Here is a 26,984-nt window from a genome sequence, read left to right as displayed (position 1 = left end):
CTTTCCATGGGACTAGTGTGGTTCTGTGTTTATGCGCAGGAGCCACGTTAGCCAGGCGACCAAATAGCATTCTTTTCCCCTTGATTAATTTATTAAACAATAATTATTGCATCATACTTGAAACATAAAAATAAGTAAAATGTCTTGGGACTAATGATTATGGAAGAGTGAAGAAAATGATAGACCATGTTAAAATGGATTAACAAAATCCTATTTGAAAATGGAAGAAATAGTTTGTTTATTATACGATAGTGGAGAAAAAAATGAGAAAAACAAGAAACATTAAAGGAAACGACAGACAGTGAAGATGATTTTTTTATTTTTTATTTCACATATGCGTGATAAACAAGATGAGTGGGCGGACTAGGAGATAATGGGAAAACACATAATATATATTTAATAAAAAAGAAGAAGAAGAAGAAGATGAGAACAGGGAGGGTTTGAAAAGCTGAGGTTATCTTTATTGCTGTTTGTTGAATCCGACATTACAAATCGCATGTAAATCAATTGTGAACCAGATAATGAAAATTGAATAAAAACCAATAAAATTGGACTGAATGCAAAACAATTTTGTTTTTGGTTGATTCCTATCATTTCATCTTATCAAATTGTTAGCCCCACAAAATCAGACTGAATAATCGAAACCAATCGGATCAATTGATACCCTTAGTTGTACCCTTACATGAATAAATCACCTTTATTAATGTACGGCAAAGGGAGATTTTTGCTTTTTAGTTGGATTAAACCCAAAGAGCCAAAACCTCATCACCTTCCATAAATGCAAGGAAATCTCTATTGAAAAAGGGTGAGGAGGAAACTGTGTGTTTTATGATTCTATTCGTGGGACAAAATGATAGTGGCTACTTTTAACAAATCTACAAAATGGATAAGGCCGACTGCAAAAAATATCCAAAGGGAAAGAGAATGCTATCTGGACACGTGCGGTGCATGACTCTGCTCTGGACACAGGGTCATGCAAAATGACCGTTATATCATTAAGGATTTTTGCCTTTCCATAGGATGTGATGATCATTTTGCGCGGCCTATGTCTACGCACTGGAGCATTCTTTCTCCCATATTGAAAATAAAAACATGGCAAAAAGAATACTAGCCTATCACGTGGTTAGCATAGTTCCTATGTTTAGACACAAATCAATACCTTTGTAAGTGAAAAACCACCAATCCCCAGTGAAACGAAATCGCATCCAATCCAATGATTTGATGTGCACTTTCATTGACTACTTTGCTGGTGCAGGGGCTACACGAGCGGTAGTGTTCTCTTGCCAAAAAACAAATTGCCTCCAAGAAAGAGAATGCCAATATGAGCCTATTTGTCAAGAAAGGACGAGCTTTCTTCCCATTTCGCGTATTCCTTACTTTTAAACCTAAAGCCATTTAAGTCTACGTCGTTAATTTCAGGCGTTAAATGTTAACAGATCTGAAATTGTAGAATATAATGTATAGTTATACCCTTATAAGGGCATAATTACCAAAATGCCCTCGTTCTTCAATTTTAGATCCGTTAGTATTTGTTGCGTCATAGAATCCCCCAACCAACTAAAAGCTGCCACGTAAACGTATTGGAACTGAATCCGAGGCCGAGGCCAAGGCCGAGCATTTAAGCCAAGGCCAAGGACGAGCACTGAGGCCACGGTTGTCCGAGGCCAAGGACGAACATTGAGGCCACGGTTGTCCGAGGCCGAGGCCGAGCACTGAGGCCATGATAGGGCATAAAATCAGCTCACCAATTAGAAGCTGCCACGTGGCCGTCTTGAGGTCAGTCCAAGAACTGAACTGAGCTGAGCAGGAAACCGAGCCGACCCGGTCTCCGATAGGTCACCTGACAGAGCCGAGTTCACACAAGTCAGCCGGGGCTAAGGTCAAGCTCAGAGCCGAGCTCACACAAGTCAGCCATGAATTCCTGACCGAGCATACACAGGACAGCCTAGGCCTAGCTGACTGCCGAGACCGACCTAACAGGCCGACCTCTCAGGCCCACCCCCCAGGCCTAGGTGACTGCCGAGACCGACCTACCAGGCCGACCTCCTAGGCCGACCTCTGAGGCCGAGCCCTCCTCCACAGAAGCTACCATAACGGCCCACCGGGGATCGCGGGGCCACGTCAGCACATCCCGAGAATCACGGGATAAGGATCGAGCCACGATCCTAGCGCAATATGAAATCACACTTTACATGGACTCTTACCTTAATAAGAGCATGACCCCGAAAATAGCTCTCCACTCCGCTCTACGTGAGAGAGCCTTCCAAAAGAAGGACTCCTACCATACTAGGACTCTCCCAACCGCCTCATCTCATCCTCACTCTATAAATATCCAAGTATGGAGCACCATTCCTCATCTTGCTTTCACTACGCAGTTACGCTGTTGCATTGGAGACCTGACTTGAGCGTGGAAGAGTCCTTGGCCGGAGCCACACCGGCTCTCTTGTGCTCATCGCTTGGTTTTTGCAGGCTCATCCATGGGCGAACTGGGCATCGGAGGTTTTCACCTTCAACAGTATTTAACACTTGAAATTAACAGTGTAGACTTAAATGTAGGGATGTAAATGAATAGCCGAAAAGCTATATTTACATGTACAGGGATAAAATATCCGATCCGTATTTGTGTCCGTATCCGTTTAGCACTATCCAAATCTATTCGAAAGCTAATCGAATGCGGATGTGGATATGGCACTATCCGAGCCGAATCCGATCCGTTTATATCCCTACTTAAATGGCTTTAGGTTGAAAAGTAGGAGTTTATACATAAAATTTTCAAGGGGTGCGTGTGGAATTGTACAGAACCTCAGGGTAAATGAGGTATAATGGGTACATTTTAGGGGCATGTGTATTAAACCTTTACTTAAAGGGGGACAGCATGAAAACTCAGACTATATATAACTAGAGCGCAACAAGTAAAAGAGAAAACGTTTTCCCCTTTCCTGCCAAAGCGGATAACGAAGGAAGGAAGTTTTCTCATTCCGGGATTCTGGTTCTGGGTCTGGTCTTTTGTCGGTCACTCCAGATTCTAGAGGGAATTTTTTCGCTTCAATTGCGCGGTGAAAAATCCAATTTACACTCGGGAAACGAAGGGAATCCGTGTTGTTCACAATCCTCGAACAGGGCATTTCAGTCAATTATTGCATAAGAACGGTGGAGAATAGAATCATATACGAGACCAATACTTGAAGGCGTTTTCTGGTCTCGTTTGGGAAAAGAGGCCAACTAAGGTATTTTCAAGAAAAAATCCAATATTATTTTCCTCCTCCCCTTCCCCTGAAATTGATTTTCTTGTTTTGCTGCGTCTTCATTTGAAGCTGTTCAATTTTCACTTGTTTTTGTTGAAGAATTCTACTGGTTTCGAAAATTTCTTTACGATCTGTTGGTTTTTCGTTTTGGGAATTCTGATTCGTGCTCGACTTTTTTTCTGGGTTTTGCATCTTTTGGTGGAAGATCTTTGGATTTCTTTGTTTTAAGCCTCGAGAGCTTGTTTTTCGGTGAGATCCTTCTCTTGTAATGCTTAACGGGAAGTGGGTCTATGTCGTTTTCATTTGAACCGGTTCTGTGTTGAAGCCCTTTTCATAAACTTGTTTATAACTGAAATTTGAAGATATACTTGGCTACTATTGAATGAATCCTAACTAAAAAAGTGTGTTCTGCTTTTTACCAGGTTTCTTCCAGTTCTGTTGCTCAGGAATTGACCTTAGAATTATTACTTGTTTGTTGACAAAACTCAAATTGTAAGAATTATTAACTTCCTGTTCTGAAGCTGGTTTCAAGATTGCTGTACAGATTTTGTTGCCATTTGTAAAAGGTTCAAGTTTTAGAGATATAGTAGTCTTTGCACTGTTGGGAGACTTTAAATAATTGAAAGATGACAATCGCCCCGAGGAAGGATGGGAAGCGATCGAAGGGTAAACGGGTTGTTGATGAGAATGCTCCTTTGTTGCCGAGTAGGCAAGATGAAGATGTTGGACTTGATGAGTACGAGGGAGGTTCCTACAGTGGAGCCGTCTTTAATCTATCAACTACTATTGTTGGTGCCGGAATCATGGCTTTGCCTGCGACTATGAAGGTTTTGGGTCTTATTCCGGGGATAGCTGTCATCATCTTTATCGCTTTTCTGACAGAGTCTTGTATCGAGATGTTACTCAGGTTTAGCAGACCAGGGAAGGCACTTTCTTATGGTGGAGTTATGGGAGATGCTTTTGGAAGGACAGGGAAGATGTTTTTGCAGATCTGTGTTGTTATCAACAACGTTGGTATGATCGTTGTCTACATGATTATCATCGGTATAACTTCAATTTAGTTCTTATGTTCTATTCTTATATTTTCTTTCTTGCTAGAAATATCATCTGGTCTAGATGTTTGTTGCTTTTGTGTCTTGCTGAGTCTGCCTTGTATTTTTTTCTGCTTTTAGAAAGATTATGAATTTCCTTATATTTTTCATAACTAGTTGTTTTTGTCCTGAGACGAGCTGAGAATTTCTCACTCATGCTGTAATGAAGATCACAAACACTAATTTAATGTCTTTCGATTTCTCATTGTATAAGGTGATGTGCTTTCTGGAACTTCTTCAAGTGGAGTTCATCATTCTGGAATTTTGGAAGGATGGTTTGGAGATCACTGGTGGAATGGGCGTACCTTTGTTCTGCTTGTAACTACTCTTGCTGTATTTGCTCCTTTAGTTTGCTTTAAGCGTGTAGGTATGTGTATGCCCTGTTTGTTTTGTACTATTTACCAAGGCTTCTCTGAATTGGCTGGAGATCTCATTTTGTTTGATGAATCTATTTAACTTGCTGATTGCATTTAGTTGTGTATGCTTCTCTTACTTTATCAATTCATATTCTTTGCTTTTAGTAATTTTATTTTAGTAGTTTGGGACTCTTAGATTTCCTTGTACTTAGAGTCTTTAAGACTCTGGCTGCTGATTGCTCTCTCTTGTGAATTTCTAATAGAAAGCAAGTCAATGTTAAAACTAGGTTCATCTTTCTCACAATCCAGGGTATATGAGTGAAAATTATATCAGCTGCTAGTTTATCTACTCCAGAGGAGTATATATCCTTAGCTCGTATCAAAGAGTTGTCAAACAACTCATTAATCTAAGAGACTTTCAAATACTTCAGCAATGTGTAAAGGTGAAGTGATAAATTAAATTGAGATTCTTGAGACCTTTAGGATCCCCGGATGGATGAAATGTAAGATTCAAGGTATGAGGTATAGCCTTTGGTGTTCCCTTACTTTCTGACTGAAAAGTAATTAAAAATGAGAAAATGTAGGTTTCCTTTGTTTGTATATATTGCTTGCCAAAGGAACCAGCATTTGCATTTGGCATTTGAGCTGGTGCACCCAAGTACGTCTGTGTTTTGCCTCCTTACCCTTCTTCCTTGTGGTAAGTTTAATCCAGATGAACCTTGGCTACATCCCTCGTGAGCATGTTCTTCTGTGCCAGGTGAAGGATATTCTTATTTTTCTAACATGTGAAAGGGTTTAATGACACATGCTGGAGGGGTTATTCAGATGATGCTCATCAAGTTGTGAGGGGATGATGTGTTGAAACATGTGGGCCCCATTCGGCTCAGCACATAAGCTTTCATATGCTCAAAAGTTTAGAATTATAGAAATTGTGAATTTCAACATTTAATCGAAAATCAGATCCAATGGAACAATTTGTCACTTCCAAAATTATACTTTCCAACCCATGACGTGAATAATACATGATCAATTAACCACTGGCAAGCCGTTATATTATAAATAGAATTTTGTCTTGAAAAAAATGAAGTTTAACTTGTTGAGTAACTTGTAACGTTGAAGCTCGTTAAAATGAAGTGGTTGAATAATTGAAGAATATGAGTATTCAGGAAAACACATGGGAGTCTGGAATCAGGTAAGTAATTTCATGGGTGGATTCATACTCAAAAGAACTGTTTTTGATTGTTAAGAAGCGAAACAAAGGACACTGATAGCACTAGAACCACTATGTGTGAGGTCCACCCAATGCTAGATTTTGAGCCACATGATAGATGAATGTGAACTTCATGAGCTACCCATGATAAAGCCTAATGTTGCTGATACTTTCTTCTTTGGTTCCTTTTTCCATAACCTAACTTGGAGAAATGATAGGAGCTTTATCAGAAATATAGTTGTTGAAATACGTGTTTATAGTGGCAGATATGTCTTTTTCCTTTATTTATTTTAGTCCTTCATTGTATCGGTTTATGTAGGGGCAGTTCTGTCCTTACAGTTTTTTCTTATTTGATTATTAATATATCCTTGGCTGACCTGCGATAGAACATTCTGTTCTACCGCAGGTCCCTTCCTCCATTGGGGTTTGCGTGGATTCCTTCTCTTCCTCTTTTCTTCTGTTTCTACCTCTGGTCTGATTAACTATTTTCTGATATTATATCATGGTATCAGAGCACTCTTAATCAGATTGGAGTTTCCCCTTGATTTTCTGCTGACCTCTTCTTCTTGATTTCCCCTTGTGGTGTGCAGCCACCCATAGCTGCTTCTACTATGGTTTAATTCCACTCCTATCAATAATTAATGGAGTGATTTTATTACTATCTACCTGCTACTAGTTGCTAATTGGATGTCTACATCAACCACAACCGATATTGCAAGAATTGATCTCCAGAGAAAACCCTGACTCCTATCGATCTGATATGGGAGGCTGGTTGTTGAAGTTCTGTGTTTTGTGAATTATTTATGATGGTCGATTGCTACTGCAGTGTACTATTTTTGCTGCATATTTGAAAGCCCTACTTCTCTTCTCCAAAGCTCTGACATCGAATTTTTCTTGTTGGCTGGCTGCCTCTGGTTGTGTGTTGCTGGTTTGTTACTGCTGGTTGACTGGCTTCTCTGCTGCCGACTGCACTTTTTTTATTCTCTGAATGTTGGTTTATTGCTGCTATTCCATTCTGATTCTTCCATGTCGATTGCTGCCCCTTGGCTTAGCTTGTCCCCATTATCGATTCTTGAAGTAAGGGTTCTACTATGGATGATTCGAAGACTCCCCCTGATACTGTCAATGTTCAGATCACCTCCATTAAATTGAAGGGTAATTCCAATTATTTGCTTTGGACACAAGCTGTCCGTGTCTACATTATAGCTAAGGACAAACTTAGCTACATCACTTTTGATCTTCCTCCTATTAATGCTACCTGCTAACATGCACTTTTGGATGTTTACCCTTGGTTTTTGACCATGGTTTTATTTTGTCTTGGTTCTATAATATTGTTTGGGAAAATATCATCCCCCTCCCCTCTAAGTATCCATAATATCAACCCAAACCCCAAGTTTTGAATAATGATAATACCCTCCCCTACTTTCCCAAGGTTCTATCAACCGTACCCTAACCGTTAAAAAACGCCATTAAGTGATGATGTGGCATGTACAAAATTTCTAAAACCCCAAAATACCCTTAACCCAACCCTAACCTAACACTCTCTCTCCTCTCTCACTCCTCCCCATCCCTCGTTTCTCTTTCTTTCTTTTCCGGTGAACACCACCACCGTCACACCTGCAACTCTTCTTCTCCGACGAAACCTCAAGATTGGTTTGGTGCAAGAGATAAAATGAAGAAAGGGAACCAACTCAGTACTCTCTCAAGCCTCCCCTCTCTGGCTTCCCTCTTTCAACTCATCTCTATAACCCTCGGTATTCCAGGCGACGGCCGGCGACGGTATCCTTTCTCACGCCTCCCTCTCTCACTGCCATCGCACCCTCACCTCCCCTCTTCTCTCTCACCAGACCTTCCCAAATCGATTCACAGCAACTCTTCTCTCTCTTCCGCGATGAAATGCAACCACAGCGGCACCAATAGATGAATCAACGCTCTGAATCCTCTAATGCTGCTCCATTCAATCTTCCTCATTATTATTATTCTTCTAACTAAAATTCTGCCACAGTTGGAGACGATCAAGAGAAAACAAAAAAACCAGAGAAATTTCCTCTCTCTCTCCGTTTCTCTGCTGTGTGGTGATTGAAACTTGGAAGAAAGGAAAGTGTAGTTATTGGTTTAACAACAATGAAAGTGTGGGGACAATACACAATATACACGTGATTAAAGTAGGATCAGGTTTCTGTTGGGTGGAACTGAAAGGGAAGAGGGGAAATTTCCAAAAATAATTTTAGTGGATTCGTGATTCCTTCGCGCTTTTGACTCCAATTTTTAACTCTGGAGTCTCAGCATCACTACAACTGAAGCAATCCAAAGCTTTATCTTCTCTCCCTTCTCAGTTCGTCTCTCTACTGCTCCTTAACTGGATTTTAAGATCTCTGTTGCAACTCTAATGACACATATTATTACTTCTAAGGAATCCCTACAAATTTTATGAGCGATTCTTTGAATTGGAAGCACTCAAATTCTATTCGTTTTAGAACGAAGAGAGAATATCAGGGGGGAAGAAAGAAAGAGAAACGAGGGATGGGGAGGAGTGAGAGAGGAGAGAGAATGTTAGGTTAGGATTGGGTTGGGTTGGGTTAAGGGTATTTTGGGGTTTTAGAAATTTTGTACATGCCACATCATCACTTAATGGGGTTTTTTAAAGGTTAGGGTACGGTTGATAGAATCTTGGGAAAGTAGGGGAGGGCATTATCATTATTCAAAACTTTGGGAGGGGGATGATATTTTCCCATATTGTTTTGGTTCGGTTCTGATTGAACCGAATTAAAATTGTTTGGTTCACTATTACAATATATCTGCTTTGCATGCTTTCTTGAAGGATAGAATTCTGCCTTCCTGTCCATATCTTAAAACAGTGGGAGGACAGAAACTATCATACAGTGGGTGACAGAATTATTTGGTGCATATCTTTTGATATACATTTACGTTTTTTGTGATTCTTGAGGCCAACCCAGGGTTTTTAGACGTGCTCTACAGCGCTGTACTGTCTGTGACCTTCAGTTATGTCACTAGGTAGTACTTGCAACACAATTTTGGCTCTTTTGTGTACCCCATGATGGCACAATTCATCACGATTATTTACTTTATGCTTATTTATGATATTCTTGCATATATTATGATTAAACTGTTGAACCTGTGTCACATAATGGTATTTGGTGGCACATAATTTATGATTCAGGGTTCATGATACGATTTATTTACCAAATTACCACTGAAGGACTTAGTGTTTGCCACACTTCAGGATAAGTCCATAAAGCTTTAATTCAGGGATAATTTTGTAATTAATGAATTTTAAGGCATCATACACTTTGCAACAAATACATGAGAATTAACTCCGAGCCCTAAAGAGAAGTTATTAATTTTTGTGCATATGTTGGGGTAATTTTGTAATTAATGAATCTTAAGGCATCATACACTTTGCAACAAATGCATGAGAATTAACTCCAAGCCCCAATGGGAAGTTGTTAATTTCTGTGCATATGTTGGGATAAGGTAACTTGATAAATATTTAGATGAGAAGGATTCTTAAGGCCCAAAGGTACGGGATTCCTCTTGTTTGGATATGATTCATTCTAGCTTATTGTTTAAGATACAAACCTTACAAGTTGCAGTCTTTGCCCAAAGGTAGACTGTGATGAGTTTGGTTTGTTGTTGATTATCAATATTGGTTGATACCAACACTAAGGAAACAAACTATAGTAAGTTACAGCCTTAGCCCAAAGGTAGGTTGTAATGAGCTATAATTTGTTACTGAAATTAGCATGGGTTAATTTTCAGTATAAAGTTCCATGAGCATGTCACAGATTTGGTTTATATTGTGTAGTTATGCTTGACAACCAATTCAGGCTCCCCCTTTGGACTGGGGATAACTATACTGATTGGAAAGAGCTGCTTGAGCTTACCTTGGGGTATTTGGATTTGGATTTGGCGATTACTGAGGATAAGCCCCCTGCCCTCACTAATGTAAATACGTGATGCAGCTCCAAGAAGGAAGAAGGAGAAGAAGAAGCCCTTAACTTAGGGCTTGAATAGGGAGCCATAGATTAGGATTTATATTTTTCCATACTTAGTTTATTTTTCTGTTTTTAGATTGAACCGGTTTAGAATTGGTTGCAACCAATTGGTTCAATTGGTCTAATTTAAGTGAAGTGTTCCTATTGGTCAATATGTCCTTATATCCTATTGGCTAACATGGAATCTACTTTAAATTAGTTGTTTTTTTAAGTTAGATTCTCTTATTTTAAGTTAGTAGGGGTAGTTAGAATATTTTACTGTTTTAAATTAGTAATTTGATTGTAATTAGATCCCTTCCACGATTTTAAGTGAGGAGGAAGTTAGATTGTATTAGGACTTGGCCTTTGGCCTTTAGTTATAAAAGGAGAAATCGTGGGAGGCTCCCCCACAGATTATTTGAGTTTAAAATATAATTCGTTGGCTGCCATTGCTGTTGTTCCTTGCTCCCCTGTGTGAGTGTGCATCCTTGTGGACTTCAAGGTGGAAGGGTGGGTGGATTCTTGCGACTCCTTACGCCGTGACGGCTGGGAGGATCTCTCTTTGAAGGTGGTTTCATCCTTCATCCCTCAAGCTGCTGCTGGTGGAAGCATGTGGTAAGCTGAGTTTAATTTCTGTTTTATCTTTCCTTCTCCTTCCCCATTCAATCCTTTATTTTCTGATTTAATTCCTAAACCTCAGTTCAGTTACAGCCTCAACCAACCATCAAAATTCATTCATATTTCAGTCACAACTCCTTTACATCATCCCCTTCACTCGATATTCATCTCAGTCCTATCCAGCCATCTAAACCCTAATCCCCCATTAACCCCCATAAACCTAAAAGCCCTGAATTCCTGTTTAGGCATATTCAACCATCAGAAAATCCCCCTGCTGCAACCGAACCTTCCCCTTAGCCCCTCTAATACTCGACCTCAGCCCCAGCCCATAAATCCCACTTTAAACCCTAGTTTTGGTTGTTTTCTTAATTTCTGAAAACCCGAAACCCTAACCCTAAATCTGCATAATCATAAAACCTAACCAAATCCTATTTTTTTTTATATCAAAATAGTCCCCTAGACCTGCTGATCATTACCATATATTACTTTCATCCATAACCCTAGCCTAAACCCTAGGTTAGCCCTAAACAGCCCCAAATAGCAGACTCGATCAGAATCTGATTTCACCTGTCTCCTAGTAGGATTATCTCCTATTTTAGGACTACATTAGTACGCCAGATGAAAGGACTTATCAGTATAGATGGACTCGATTGAACTGTATGAGTCTGAAGCTCATTAGGGCTTATATAAGTAAGAGCATCAGAGGTTTTATCCCTACAAGCGACAAAGCTAAGGAATACTTGAAATCGATCGATGACCAGTTTATTGGCAATGATAAGTCTATCATCAGTACCCTGATAGCAAAATTCAGCTCTTTAAAGTACAATGGCAAAGGTGGTGTGTGAGATCACATCATGAAAATAAGGGACATTGCCGCTCAGCTCAAAGGAATGGAAGTAGGAATAACTGACGAATACTTGGTGCATCACATTCTCAACTCACTCTTCCCTACGGTGTATAGGGCCTTTAAGGTCTCATACGACACACAACCGCAGAAATGGACAGTCAATGAACTAATGAATATGTGTATTCCGGAGGAGCAGAGACTGAAGAGTGAAGCTAAGGAAAGTTCACATTTGACCACTTTTTAGAAAGGGCAATCCAGCAAGTCTAAGAAGTCTTTTCTGAAGAAGAAGGGAAATAAGCCTATGAAGCAACAAGGCATTAATCAACCCAAGTGCTTCTTCTACAGGAAGAAAGGACATATTAAGAAGGATTGCATCAAGTTTCAAAACTGGTTGGTGAAGAAAGGTATGTCCTATGTTTATTATGAGTCTAATTTGGTTAATTTTCATTCATATAATTGGTGGATTGATTCTGGTTCTACAATCCATGTTGCCAATACAATGCAGGGATTTCTGCAGACAAGACCACCGAGGGAAAATGAAAGAAGCATCTATTCTGGAAACAAGGTGCAGTCTTGGGTTGAAGCGGTTGGAGTCTATAGATTTATCTTGCAATCTGGGCATGTGCTGGATTTAGATAGATGTTTTTACATTCCATCTTTTTCTAAGAACTTAATCTTTGTTTCAAGTTTAACACCTTATGGTTATGTGTTTGGCACCAGCGCATATATATTATAATAGTGAACCAAACAATATTAAATCGATCTGGGAAGATTCCAAAAGAATCCGGGTGTACACTATTAAGTATCATTCTGATGGGTCTATTGAGCGGCTAAAAGCCCGCCTTGTTGCTAAGGGATACACCCAGATTTATTAATGTAGTCCTAGAATAGGAGATAATCCTACTAGGAGCCAAGTAAAATCAGGTTCTGGTCAAGTCTGCTGTTTGGGGCAGATTTGGGGCTGTTTAGGGCAAATCTAGGGTTTAGGCTAGGGTTATGGATGAAACTAATGTAGGGTAATGATCAGCAGGTTTAGGGGGTTATTTTGATATAAAAATATTGGGATTTGGATCAGTTTAAAATTCCTGCAGAATTAGGGTTAGGGTTTCGGGTTTTAGAAATTAAGAAAACAACCAAGACTAGGGTTTATAATGGGAATATGAACCAGGGGTTAGGGTCGAGTGTTCAGATGTGTAGGAGGGAGGTTTGAGTGGAATATGGACAGATTCTGATGGGTGGTTAGCTCTAGACAGAAATTAGGCTATTTAGGGTTTTAATGGAGAAGAGGAATTTAGGGTTTTAAAGGTGAGGGGAGGCTATGGCTTAAATTTGAGTGATTTCTGATGGAGAAACAGATCTGGATAGGTTCTAGATTAATTAGGGTTTATGAAGTTAAAACAGAAAATAAAGGGGGAATTGATTGGGAAGGAGAATGAATAGAAAAAACAGAATTTAAAGTTCAAACTCACCACTGGAATCCACCGGCAGCAGCTTGAAAGATGAAGGATGAATCCACCGGCAGAGAGAGATCCTCCCAGCCGTCACGGCGTAAGGAGTCGCAGGAATCCACCCACCCTTTCCACCTTGAAATCCACAAGGATGCACACTCAAAGGAGCAGAACAGCGGCAGCAGTCGGCCAGCAGCATAAAACAGTCTTTTAATTCAAATTTCAATGTGTGGGAGCCCTCCACGATTTACTATGTTAATAAGATGGCTTTATGCCAAGTCCTAGTAAAATTTAAAGTCTTTTCCTTCAAAAATCGTGGAAGGAAGAGATTTAATCTAACTTAACTAATTTAAAACAGTAAAAGACCTATCTAACTCTACTAACTTAAGTTAAAAGATATCTAACTTAAAATAACTAATTTAAAAGAAGATTCCATATTAGCCAATAGGATATAAGGACCTATTAACCAATAGGAACACTTCACTTAAATTAGACCAATTGAACCAATTGGGTGCAACCAATTCTAAACCGGTTCAATCTAAAAATAGGAAAATAAACTAAGTATTAGGCTAATCCCGTATGCAACCTATATACCCCTAGTTTAGGCTTATTAAAGTGGTCTAATACATAAAAAAAACCCTTAGGAAGAAGGGCCCAACATGTGTATAACCCAACCGTAGGCCTATTTCTAAAGAAATAAGCCCTATTTGGTGATGATTCTGCATCACCTATGGTGTTTATTATTTTGAGACTCTCTCTCCTGTGGCTAGGTTGAATTGTGTTCGCCTCATATTATTTCTTTGGTTGTAAATTTTGATTGGCCCTTGTACTAGTTGGACATTAAAAATGCTTTTCTTTATGGTGACTTGCTCGAAGAGGTCTATATGGAGCAACCTCCCGGGTATGTTGCTTAGAGAGAGAATAGTGGACGTGTGTGTAGATTGCACAAGGCCATTTATGGGCTGAAACAGTCTCCTAGTGCGTGGTTCAAGAAGTTTAGTTCCATTGTAATGTAGTCCTAGATAGGTAGGAGACCTACTAGGAGCCAAACAACAGGATCAAATAAAAAAAGGGGCTGCTGGTTCGAATGGACAGCACTAGGATTTAGGTCAATTCCTAGGGTTAGGGTTGGATATTGGGAAAGGGGTTTAGAGGGTATTAATGGGCAGGTCTAGGGGGTCAATATGGTATAAAAATAATAGGATTTGGGAAGGTTTTAAAATTCTGCAGTTCTGGACAGAATTGTGTTGCAGGATTTGGGTTTTAATGGAGTGAAGGAATGGAGGGGATAAAGTGGGAGTTTGGGTCTGAAACTTGGATCGAGTGTCAACAATGATGTAAGGGATGTATGCTGAAAGTTTGGTTTGAAACTGATGGACAGATTTGGAGTTATGGAGGTTTCCTAGTAGAAGTAGGAGAGAGGGGTAAAACTGTAATTTCAGACAATCGGCTGGGTGGATGGTGCTGAAATTTGAATCGAGTCTCTCTTAGGATTTGAGAAAGACTTGATCAAATTTTTAGCAGATTCTAATGGTTAGATTTGGCTGGGCAGAATTCTCACGAAAATCACCTTGTATGTGACCTTCTAGAAGGAAGAAGAATAGTTGCAGAATTTCTTACTTGTTACAGGTCTTCAATGGCAACAACTTTGAAGATGAACAATGGGGTCTCTCGATCTTCACAATGCAAGGAGATAAGTAGCAGCCCTCCCGATCTTCACGATGCAAGGAGTCGATTGGAGATCCACCAATCCCTTCAACCTTGATATTACTCACAAGGCAACCTTGATATTACTCACAAGGCACACTCACGATGGAGCAAAGGCAGCAAGCATAAAGCTAATTTTTATTAATCAAATTCGTCTCCAATGTTGGCCTCCCTTACAAACTTATATAGAAGACTCAAAAATAGACTTAGACACTAAAAAGGAATGGCCTAACCTTATCCCTAACCTATTAGGCAACTTAAACTGACTAGGAAACTCAAATAGACTCAAAATAGAGTCCTAATGACTTAAAACAACTTAAACTACTTAAAATAAAGAAGATTCCCTAGTAGCCAATAGGATATAAGAACCTCTTAGCCAATAGGATCACTTCACTTAAATTAGACCAATTGAACCAATTGGATGCAACCAATTTAAACCGGTTCAATTAAAAACACAAAATAAAAACTAAATATTGGGCTAATCCCGTATGCAACCTATATACCCCTATTTCAGGCCCACTAAAGTGGCCTAATACATAGAAAACCCTTGGGAACAAAGGCCCAACATATATATATCCCAACCCTACACTTATTCCCAATAAAACAAGCCCTATTTGATGATGAATCTGCATCACATTGTTACTGTTTTTGGTTTTTCTCAGTGCTTCTCAGACCATTCTGTATTTGTTTGCCTCCAAGGAGAGAAATTGGTTGTTCTTGTTGTTTATGTTGATGACATCATTGTGTCGGGAAATGATGAGAGTGAGATCAAAGAGGTGAAGAATTATTTGCAGACTAAAGATTTGGGACAGCTTCACTACTTCCTTGGGATTGAAGTTATCAGAAATAAAAAGGGAGTCGATCTGTCCCAAAGAAAGTATGTGTTAGATCTCTTGACTGAAACTAGTATGCTTGCTGCAAAATCAGTTGATATTCCTATGGATCCTAATCACAAGTTTGGTTCTGATGATGGTGAGGTTCTTAAGGACGTTCACTCCTACAAAAGCTTAATTGGAAAGTTGTTATAATTGATTGTCACTAGATCAGACATTTCTTATGTTGTTGGGGTTTTCAGCCAGTTCATGCAATCCCCTTATAAGTCTCATTGGGATGCAACCATTCGGGTTCTTTGGTACTTGAAGGGAGCCCCCGAGAAGGGGCTGATTTATTGCCCAAATAAACTGTTAAGATATACCAGAATACCAACCGTAGGGGTATTCTGGTCTTTTTCTCTTTTATTTTATGTTTTATGTATTCCTAGATTCCTAGTTATATTTCAGCTAGGCTAGGGTTTCTCCTTTTATTGGTTTTTCTCTCAGACTAGTTCTATTTTTGGTATTCCTAGTTGTATTAGGAATTCCTAATAGGATTAGGACTGAGGCAGTTTATTCCTATTTTCACTTTGTTTCAGTTGTAATTTAGAGATTATAAATGAAGGGTTGGGTGATCTGGTTCGATTACTTAAGCATTCTCTCCATTCTCTCTTCTAACATGGTATCAGAGCAGAATATCTGATCGAGCCTGCTTCCTAAACCCCCCCCCCCTCCATTGTTCTCCCTTCTTCCCCCCCCTTCTTCCACTTTATCTTCTTCAATTTTTTTTGGTTTTTTCTTCTGGATTAGGGCAGATCTAATGAGGTGATCTGTTGTTTAGATGCTGCCCTAATTAATCACCTCATGCCTTGACAAGTTGATGCAGATTCATCATCAAATAGGGCTTGTTTCATTGGGAATAAGTCTAGGGTTGGGTTACATACATGTTGGGCCTTTGATCCCAAGGGTTTTCTATATAATAGGCCACTTTAATGAGCCTAAACTAGGGGTATATAGGTTGCATACGGGATTAGCCCAATACTTAGTCTTATTTTTGTGTTTTTAATTGAACCGGTTTAAATTGGTTGCATCCAATTGGTTTAATTGGTCTAATTTAGGTGAAGTGATCCTATTGGCTAAGAGATTCTTATATCCTATTGGCTAGTAGGGAATCTTCTTTTATTTTAAGTAGTTTAAGTTGTTTTTAAGTCATTAAGACTCTATTTTGAGGATATTTCAGTTTCCTAGTCAGTTTAAGTTAGCTAATAGGTTAAGGATTGGGTTAGGCCATTCCTTTTTAGTGTCTAAGTCTAATTTTGAGTCTTTTATATAAGGTTCTAAGGGGGCCATGTATTGAACACGAATTTGATTAATAAAAACTCAGCTTTATGCTTGCTGCCTTTGTTGCTGCCTTTGCTCCATTGTGAGTGTGCCTTGTGAGTAATATCAAGGTTGCCTTGTGAGTAATATCAAGGTGAGGGATTGGTGGACTCCGATCGACTCCTTGCATCTTGTAGATCGGGAGGTCCTGCTTCTAGTTCTTCAAAGCTGCTGCCATTGAAGACCTGCAACAAGTAAGAAATTCTGCAACTATTCTTCTTCCTTCTAGAAGGTCACATACAAGGTGATTTTCGTGAGAATTCTGCCCAGCCAAATCTAACCATTAGAACCTGCTAAAAATTTGATCAAGTCTACCTCAAACCCTAAGAGAGACTCGATTCAAATTTCAGCACCATCCACCCAGTCGATTGTCTGAAATTACAGTTTTACCCCTCCTACTTCTACTAGGAAACCTCCATAATTTTGAATCTGTCCATCAATTCCAAACCAAACTTCTAGCCTATATCCCCCACACCTCTCCCTACACTCGATCCAAAATCCAGCTCATAACTACCACTCTATTCCCTCCATTCCTCCACGCCATTAAAACCCAAACCCAAACCCAAACCCCTAAATCCAATTCTGCCCCAAATTGCAGAATGTCAAAACTCATCCAAACCCTAACCTTTTTATACCATATTGACCCCCTAGACCTGCCCATTAATACCCTATAAATCCCTTTCCCAATATCCAACCCAAACCCTAGGAATTGACCTAAATTCTAGTGCTGTCCATTCGAACCAGCAGCCCCTTTTGTTTGGCTCCTAGTAGGTCTCCTACCTACCTAGGACTACATTACAAGTTTTGGATCGATAGCTGCTGCCCATTCTCCTGCGACTTTGTTTAGAGTTCTCCCCTCTTGCAAATCAGTCTCCTTTCTCAATTTGAAACTGGTTTGTTTATTGGGATCCATTCCTGCAGTTCCTATTGGACAGCTGCTATCACAGGTTCTCTTCTCCAGCATTGAAGCACATTCTCAGATCGATCTACTTTCAGGGTTTTTCAAAAAACCCTACCACTTGTCGATTCTGTTTTTTTCTGGTTCTCTGTGTGGATTTTTTTTGGAGAAGCTACTTCATCTTCCATCAGTATCATCTCTGCAGAATTTTCTCTGCCCTTTGAAGACCTCATATCTGCAGAATTTTTCTCAGCTTTGAAGACCCCTAAACCAGATCGATTACCTCTTTTAGGGTTTTTTTTTCTTAAACCCTGCTTCTCGGTTTTGGTTTAGGGCAGTTTGTTGCTGTCAACCTGCTTCTGTTCTTATTACCACAGGGCTTAATTCAGCCTTTGTATCTCTGATTTCTGCTGCTCCTATCTTCTCTTCAATATGGGAGACTCAGAGGTTACCACAGCCAACTCTGGAAGTGATTCTCAGTCCCGGACAGAATTCCTCCCTTATGCTGCCTCCATTAAACTCAATGGCACTAATTATCTCATATGGGCTAGATCTCTATCGTTGACTGTAGCTGGTAGAGGACTCAGTGGGCATCTTCATGGCACCTCTAAACAGCCTACTGAAGAAGGGCCTGCCAAGACTCGATGGGCTGCTAATGATGCTATGGTTATGTCTTTCATCTTGAACTCCATGCCACAAGACCTTTCCAGCCAGTACCTTCTTCTTAATACTGCTGCATAAATATGGGTTGCTGCTAAAGGCACGTATGGCCAATTGGGGAATGATGCACAGGTATATGACATCCGGAAAACACTTTCTTCTACTTCCCAAAAGGAGCTGTCCGTGACTAAGTACTATGCTGTTCTCAAAAGTCTGTGGCAAAAATTGGATCACTATGCCCCGTTTCAGCCTACAACAGCTGCTGATGTTATTGCTTATTCAGCCTATGTGGATAAATTTCGAGTTTATGACTTCCTAGCTGGTCTTAATGCTGATTATAATCCCATACTTGTGCAAGTACTTGGTCGGGTGCCTTTCCCTACATTGGAGCAGGCCTTCTCCTTTGTTCTTATTGAAGAGACCCGTCGAGCTGCAATGATGATGGGTTCCTCTGATGAAAGATCAGCCCTACAGGCTGCCGGTTCTAAAACTACTTCTTCTGATTCTACTGCTACTGCTGCTGCCCCTCCAAAGGAGCCTGTCAAGTGTGAACATTGCCATAAACTATATCACACCAAGGCTCAGTGCTAGAAATTACATGGGAAGCCTACTGATTTTGAGGCTAAACGTGGCCGTGCTAAACCTAAAAACAAAGCCAATCACACTGAAAGTGTAGCTTCGGCACCCACAGCTGACAATAGTTTCTCTCAGGAAGAATTCCAAGCTCTCAGGCGTATGTTACAATCTTCCACTACATCTGTTCCTGCCGGTTATTCCACACCATCAGGTTCCCATTTTGCCCGCTCAGGTATCCCTTTTGCTGGTCACTGTGCATTGGTTGTCTCCTCTCCTTGGATTATAGACTCCGGTGCCACTGATCACATGACAGGTTCTGGTAGGTTCTTCTAATCTTTTTTATAAATATTCCCCTTCTTCTGGGAAAGACAAAGTTCGAGTGGCTGATGGTTCCCTGTCCTCTGTTTCTGGCAAGGGGTCCATCAGTTGCTCTCCTACCCTTACTTTATCCTCTGTTTTGCACATTCCACGATTTACTACTAACCTTCTTTCTATTAGTAGTATTACCAAAAATTTAAATTGCAAAGTGACCTTTTTTCCTACTCATTGTGTCTTTCAGGAATTGGACTCGGGGAAGACGATTGGATCGGGTAGGCTACATAGTGGATTGTATCTCCTTGATGATGGACCGCAAGAAGCTTTACCTTCCCAATTATGTCAATCATCTTCTTTTTCTTCTGAATTACATCAATGGCATTCTAGATTAGGACACCCCTCGTTGGGCACTTTATCCCTTTTGTTTCCTGCTTTGTTTAAAAATTGTAATAAGGAAGACTTTTTTTGTGAGCCTTGTGTCTTGGCCAAACAGACACGTTCCATTTATTCTATATCTAATAAACGAAGTTCTTCCTTATTTCACTTAATTCATTCTGATGTGTGGGGCCCTAGTCGTAAGACCTCTCTTAATGGCCAACGATGGTTTGTTACTTTTATTGACTGTCATTCCCGTTTCACTTGGGTATACCTTATGCATAACAAGAGTGAAGTCTTCTCTTGTTTTCAGCATTTTCATACAATGGTACAGACTTAGTTTAATGCCTCTCTCAAAATTTTGAGAAGTGACAATGGGACAGAATATATGGAAGGTCAGTTCCAAAAATACCTTTCTGCCCATGGCATTTTACACCAAACTAGTTGTGTTGATACTCCAGCCCAGAATGGTGTGGCTGAGAGGAAAAATCGCCATCTCTTGGAGGGGGCTCGGGCCTTAATGTTTGCCTGTCATGTTCCATCCTTTTATTGGGGGGATGCTGTCCTTACTGCAACCTATTTGATTAATAGGCTGCCGACTCGGGTTCTTGCTTCCAAGTCCCCTATCGAGCTTTTACATGGCTCTTCCTCTTTTATTGTTCCCCCTAAGGTGTTTGGGTGTGTCTGTTATGCTCGGGATACTAAATCTCCTGGCAAACTTGAGCCCCGCAGTCTCTGCTGCATTTTCTTGGGTTACTCTCCCACCCAAAAGGGGTACAAATGTTATTATCCCCCTGCCCGCTGTACCATGGTTAGTAAGGATGTTCTCTTCCGCGAAACTCTCTCCTACTATTCGTCCCCACCTCTTCAGGGGGAGAGCTCTAGTGAAGATGTGTTGACTATTGACCCCCCTCTTAGGCATGTTTATGAGGAGATTACTCCTGCTGTTCCAAGCATGCCTACCTTGCCTAACCCTACCCTTCCCACTACGTCAGGGGGAGATACTCCTTCAAGGGGAGATGTTCCTGTACAGGGGGAGGTTCCCACAATTCCTGCTCAAGGGTAGGCCACCCCAGTCCGGAGAACCATTGGTGAATTTCTACGAAGGATTGATGCGACAGCGACAAATAATTTGAAGGTTTTTTCAAGGCATAGGACCAGAACTAGGGAGCTTCAATCCACTGTGACACCTGTTCCCATCCAACTGCCAACTCCGGCTCCAGAACCTACTTCTCCACCGGGTAAGGCTGCTTCTTCTTTGGATCTCCCCATTGCTGTTCGCAAAGGTGTGAGAACTTGCACTCAACACCCTTTATCTCATGTTGTTTCTTATGATGCTTTGTCTCCATCCTTTTGTGCATGTGTTTCCTCGCTCTCTTCTGTTCGTATTCCTCAAAATTGGCAGGAAGCTCTTACAGATGGAAAGTGAAAGGCTGCAATGATTGAAGAAATGGACGCCTTGAAAAAAAATAACACATGGGAGCTTATGACTCTTCAACCGGGGAAGCGAACTGTTGGATGCAAATGGGTGTTTGTAGTAAAACAGAAGGTGGATGGAACGGTGGATAGGTACAAGGCACGTCTCGTGGCCAAAGGATTTACTCAAACATATGGGATAGATTATTAGGAGACCTTTGCTACTGTCGCTAAGCTGAATACTGTCCGAGTATTATTATCTTGTGCAGTTAATCTTGGATGGGACTTACAACAGCTTGATGTCAAGAATGCTTTCCTCAATGGGGAACTTGATGAAGAGGTTTATATGGACATTCCACCAGGTTTTTCTTCTGACAGCACTCGAGGCAAGGTTTGCAGATTGAAACGTGCTCTCTATGGGTTGAAACAGTCCCTCCGAGCATGGTTTGGCCGTTTTCACAAAGCAATGATTTCGATAGGCTACAAGCAGAGTAATGCAGATCACACTCTCTTTATAAAGAGAGTAGGTGAAAAACTCACTATCTTGATAGTCTACGTTGATGATATTGTGGTCACTGGCAATGATAATGTTGAGAGCATCAGGTTGAAGACTTTTCTTGGCCAAGAGTTCGAAATTAAGGATCTAGGAAAGCTAAGGTATTTTCTTGGGATTGAAGTTGCCAGATCTTCAAAAGGCATCTTTCTTTCGCAACGAAAGTATGTCCTAGACCTATTGACGGAGACTGGTTTGTTAGGATCCAGTCCTTCAGATACTCCTATGGATGCGAATGTTCGTCTCAAGGAAAAAGAGGGTGATCCAATTGATAAAGGGCGATATCAAAGACTAGTGGAAAAGTTGATTTATCTCTCTCATACTCGTCCCGATATTGCAGTTGCTGTTAGTCTTGTCAGTCAATTTATGCATGATCCCTATATTTCACACATGGAGGCTGTTCTTCGGATTCTTCACTATTGAAGTCCGCTCCGGGGAAAGGAATTCTCTTGGCTCCTTATGGTCACCTACGCATTGAGGCGTATACTGATGCTGATTGGGCAGGTTCTCCAGACCGTAAGTCTATTTCTAGTTACTATTCTTTTGTGGGTGGTAATCTTGTCACCTGGCGTAGCAAGAAGCAAAATGTGGTGGCCCGTTCTAGTGCTGAGGCCGAATTTCGTGTTATGGCACATGGTATTTGTGAGTTGCTCTGGTTAACAGGTTTGCTCCAAGATCTTTGCGTTGCTATTCACCTTCCTATGATGCTGTATTGCGACAACAAGGCTGCCATTAGTATTGCCCACAGTCTGGTACAGCATGATCGCACGAAGCATGTTGAGGTGGATCGGCATTTCATCAAGGAAAAGTTAGAGGAAGGCCTTATTTGTGTTCCTTATGTGAAGTCCGATGACCAGCTTGCTGATATGTTCACCAAGGGATTGCCTGGACGGGTCTTTCATCCTAATCTAGTCAAGTTGGGCAGGCTTGATATCTTTGCTCCAACTTGAGGGGGAGTATTAAGATATACCAGAATACCAACCGTAGGGGTATTCTAGTCTTTTTCTCTTTTATTTTATGTTTTATGTATTCCTAGATTCCTAGTTATATTTCAGCTAGTTTAGGGTTTCTCCTTTTATTGTTTTTTCTCTCAGACTAGTTCTATTTTTGGTATTCCTAGTTGTATTAGGAATTCCTAATAGGATTAGGACTGAGGCAGTTTATTCCTATTTTTTACTTTGTTTCAGTTGTAATTCAAAGATTATAAATAAAGGGTTGGGTGATCTGGTTCGATCACTTAAGCATTCTCTCCATTCTCTCTTCTAACATAAACATATGGAGCTTGTTGCCTACTCAGATGCAAATTGGGCAGGTTCGACTAGTGACCGTCAATCTACTACAGGTTATTGTACGTTTGTTGGAGGAAATCTGGTTACGTGGCGAAGCAAGAAACAAACCACTATTGCCAGATCCAGTGCTGAAGCGAGTATAGAGCTATGACCCATACCATTGTGGAGTTGATGTGGATTAGATCTCTCATTCTTGAGATGGGGTTTCCAGTTCCAACCCCTATGAAGATGTTTTGTGACAACCAAGTAGCCATGAACCATCTATGTTGCTAGTAATCCGGTCTTTCATGAGAGGACCAAGCATATAGAGGTGGATTGTCACTTTGTTCGCAGCGCCATCTTGAAGAAATTGGTTGAGACACCGTTTGTCACCTCATCTGATCAGATTGCTGATGTGTTCATCAAGTCCTTGTTTGCTCCTGGTTTTCGTTCTTGTTGTAACAAGCTGAGCATGGGCGATATATATGCTCCAACTTGAGGGGGAGTGTTGAAATACATGTTTATAGGGGCAGATATGTCTTTTTCCTTTATTTATTTTAGTCCTTCATTGTATCGGTTTATGTAGGGGCAGTTCTGTCCTTACAGTTTTTTCTTATTTGGTTATTAATATATCCTTGTCTGACCTGCGATAGAACATTCTGTTCTACGCAGGTCCCTTCCTCTATTGGGGTTTGCGTGGACGACTCCTCTCCTCCTCTTCCTCTTATCTTCTTTCTTCTTCTTCTGCCTCTGGTCTGATTAACTATTTTCTGATATTATATCAATAGTAAATTATTAAATTGCACAATTGAGGTGTGTGAGGTCTATCCAATGCTAGATTTTGAGCCACATGATAGATGAATGTGAACTTCATGAGCTACCCATGATAAAGCCTAATGTTGCTGATACTTTCTTCGTGGTTCCTTTTTCCATAACCTAAGCTTGGAGAAATGATAGGAGCTTTATCAGAAATATAGTAAATTGTTAAATTGCACAATTGAGGTGGGGCTGTGGAAAGAACATGGAACTTTAAACATTGAGGGTAGAGAATTTTCTTTTTAACTTCCTGATGTGATGGTAACACTATTCTCAATTAATGTATGAACGCACCAACTGCTTGCTAGGACCAAGATTTTAAAATTTGGAATTGTAACTCAGATTGCCCATGGGCAATCTTGATCCGGATAGGCCAATCTGACACTGTCTTGGCAGATCCTCAATGAAATCAGGGAACAACAATGAACATGGTTTTTCAAATAATTTTTGTTTCGGTATTTAATCATTGGATAGGCCTTCGCTGATCCTGATGTGGATCAGCTGATCTAGCTTATCCGATCCCAATACCTGAAACCATCGATAGGACACCTCACATCTCAAGGCACAGCCGTGGGGCTGTTAAGCTTCAAATGCTGGACCTTGATACCTTTTCCATGATCCCCAGTTTGTGGTATCAGCTCACTTAATCCAAAGGAGGACTCTAATGTCTGCCTTATTTTTCTGGCACTATTAGTTACAACACAGCTCAACTCAACTGAGCCTCTTTTTTTTTTTTTTTTAATCAATCCATTCTGCCAATATTTAGCTGAATCAACTGAATACCGTAGTAATCTTAGTTTGGCAACTACATTTCTCAATTTAATCATTTACTTAAGATGCTTAGTACCGCATGACTATTCAATCATTAGTAATAACTTTCTTATGCATAGTTTCATCTGTTTTATGTTTGCAGATTCATTGAGATATACATCTGCCTTATCGGTTGGGCTGGCAATTGCATTTGTTGTTATTACTGCGGGTATTGCAATTATCAAATTGATTGGAGGACACGTAGCAATGCCCAGATTGTTTCCAAGCGTGACTGATGTCACATCATTCTTCAAACTCTTCACAGTGGTGCCAGTCCTTGTGACAGCATACATTTGCCATTACAATGGTACACATGCTGAATCTTTCCATTATCTCTATAATATTGGCGTAGTTGTGGGGACTAATCATTGGTTGAGAGTATTTTGTCGTTTTTGGTGTCAGGTGTTTTTCCCCTTTAATCCGTCAGAATCAATGAATAAGGAATATTAGTTAACTATTTTCCTCATATCTAATGCTATTTTATGACGCTTATAATCTCCAAAGTTGAGAAAGAATATCGTAATGTTTTTATTTATAACTTCCATGAGAAAAGTAATTCTGAATATCATAATGTTTTTTGTTTATAAAATCCATGAGAAAAACAATTCACTTCTTATGGTAACTGAACTGATTGTTCATGTGCTAGAGCAATGTGGTTGTTATGTTTTCCTCAAACAGTTTGACTTTAATTGTGAGAAGATCATATGAATGGAATCTTTAACTTCTGCATATGTTTTTTACAGTGCACACAATCGAGAATGAGCTTGAAGATTCCTCCCAGATACAGTCAATTGTGCGATCTTCACTGACACTGTGTTCGACTGTGTACATCACAACAAGCTTCTTTGGGTTCCTCCTTTTTGGTGATGAGACCCTTGATGATATACTAGCCAACTTTGACACCAACCTTGGCATTCCTTATGGTCAAGTGCTTAACGATGCTGTCCGTGTTAGCTATGCCATCCACCTCATGCTTGTCTTCCCTATCATCTTCTTTGCTCTTCGGATCAACTTGGATGGTCTCCTCTTTCCCTCAGCCAGGGCTTTGTCTCATGATAACAGGAGGTTTGCATTGATCACCATTGGGCTCCTTTCTGTCGTCTTCCTTGGGGCGAATTTCATTCCTAGTATCTGGGATGCTTTCCAGTTCACTGGCGCAACTGCCGCAGTCTGTCTTGGATTCATTTTTCCTGCTGCCATCACTCTCAAGTAAGTTCGCCCGTATAATGGCTGGAATGTGTGGGCAGTAATAAATTTATACTCATTTTGGATGTTTGGGATGCTGTGTTTTGCAGGAAGAATCTAATATGATAAAATAAATCCATAATAATCATGATTAACGATGTTACAGCCTATGGAAAGTGTATATACATATATTCCTCTGAACTATTCAACACTGACTTTCAGCTTGCGATTTTTCATTGGAGGGAACTAAAGTACCAATTGAATGAAACTTGGATAAATATCAGGGTGATGGCTGGGTGTACATGATTCGTGTAGAGTGTCTTCATGTGAAAGTAAATTGGCGTGTATTGGGTTTTTGTTCTAGTGTTGACTAGTCAATGCCACCCACTCAGCCCTGTGGCAAATAAATGTCAGATTACCTTGTCAGATACCTAATTCATCTTGAAAAGTTCTTGCATTTGCTCTCTTCCAGTGGACCCCAGTCCTTGACTTTCATGTGCAACTATAGAGTGAAAGAGTATCTTGATATCTTATGATGCCGTAAGGCCTTTGAATTTTCTTTAATGGCTTGTGAGTCCATGTTTTAACTGTCAGGTTAAGGTCATGCATACACATGCATCATTGATTGACAAGTTTTCCTTTTTTTTCTTTTGAATGTGGTCTATTAATGATTAAAATTCTTCATTATGCTCATTTTATTTTTTGGGGGGAGGGGGTGCTGGGACTGATATTTACCATCATTTTGATAAGCTTTCTTTCTTATGGAATGTCAAATTCTCTTCCTAAAATTTTTTTTCTCCGGGTATTGCAGGGACCCTCATGGTATTGCCACAAAGAAGGACAAGATCCTATCTGTCTTCATGATTGTCCTTGCTGTGTTCTCAAATGTGGTTGCTATATACAGCGATGCCTACTCCCTAATCAAAAAGAGCCTTGCACCGCGTTCCTGAACTCTCTTGGTGTTAGTCCTTATAATCAGTGTCAGATGGGAGGAAGCTGCAGTCACCATACAGAAAGACCCAAACTAGACCCATCGGCAATCCAATAGAAATTCAGAGATTTGTAAGATGGTCTGTTGTGCGTGGGAATAAGAGGAACACTTGACCCAATATTTATGTTGAGTTGTTCTGCCTAGCGTAAAGAGAGGTGGCTCCAGATCTCCACCCAAATATTTTCATTTTTGTACTGCTTGTGATATATGAAATGGTGTTGTGTGGTGAGCTCCACCCAAATTGTATCATTGTTGTACTGCTTGTGATATATGAAATGATGTTAGTGAAGTTTATTTTGATTCAGGGTTTACTCTTGAGCTTTATATGGTGTGATTTGGATGTTAAAATGGGAAGTTCCAATTTTCACCACATCCCATTGTACATGATTGATCTTATTGTGATGGTATACCC

At 40.2% G+C, this 26,984-nt stretch overlaps 1 protein-coding gene across 2 annotated transcripts; it reads left to right on the top strand.

Annotated features, from left to right (window-relative positions):
* The first annotated feature begins 3,153 nt into the window (after nucleotides 1-3,153).
* On the top strand, nucleotides 3,154-26,802 carry LOC122652437 (amino acid transporter AVT6A-like). Of its 2 annotated transcripts, none has more exons than XM_043846172.1 (6): nucleotides 3,154-3,227; nucleotides 3,668-4,289; nucleotides 4,551-4,703; nucleotides 24,500-24,703; nucleotides 25,140-25,605; nucleotides 26,393-26,802. In XM_043846172.1, the coding sequence occupies exons 2-6, from the start codon at nucleotides 3,872-3,874 to the stop codon at nucleotides 26,529-26,531; spliced, it is 1,380 nt and encodes a 459-aa protein (XP_043702107.1). In that variant the 5' UTR covers nucleotides 3,154-3,227; nucleotides 3,668-3,871; the 3' UTR covers nucleotides 26,532-26,802. The 2 variants fall into 2 exon arrangements, with proteins under 2 accessions (XP_043702107.1, XP_043702108.1); XM_043846173.1 differs by lacking the exon at nucleotides 3,154-3,227 and adding an exon at nucleotides 3,286-3,494.
* The last annotated feature ends 182 nt before the right edge of the window (nucleotides 26,803-26,984 follow it).

Source organism: Telopea speciosissima, chromosome 2 (genome assembly GCF_018873765.1).
Source record: "Telopea speciosissima isolate NSW1024214 ecotype Mountain lineage chromosome 2, Tspe_v1, whole genome shotgun sequence".
Lineage (NCBI taxonomy): Eukaryota > Viridiplantae > Streptophyta > Magnoliopsida > Proteales > Proteaceae > Telopea > Telopea speciosissima.
This window is presented reverse-complemented; position numbering and strand designations above follow the sequence as displayed.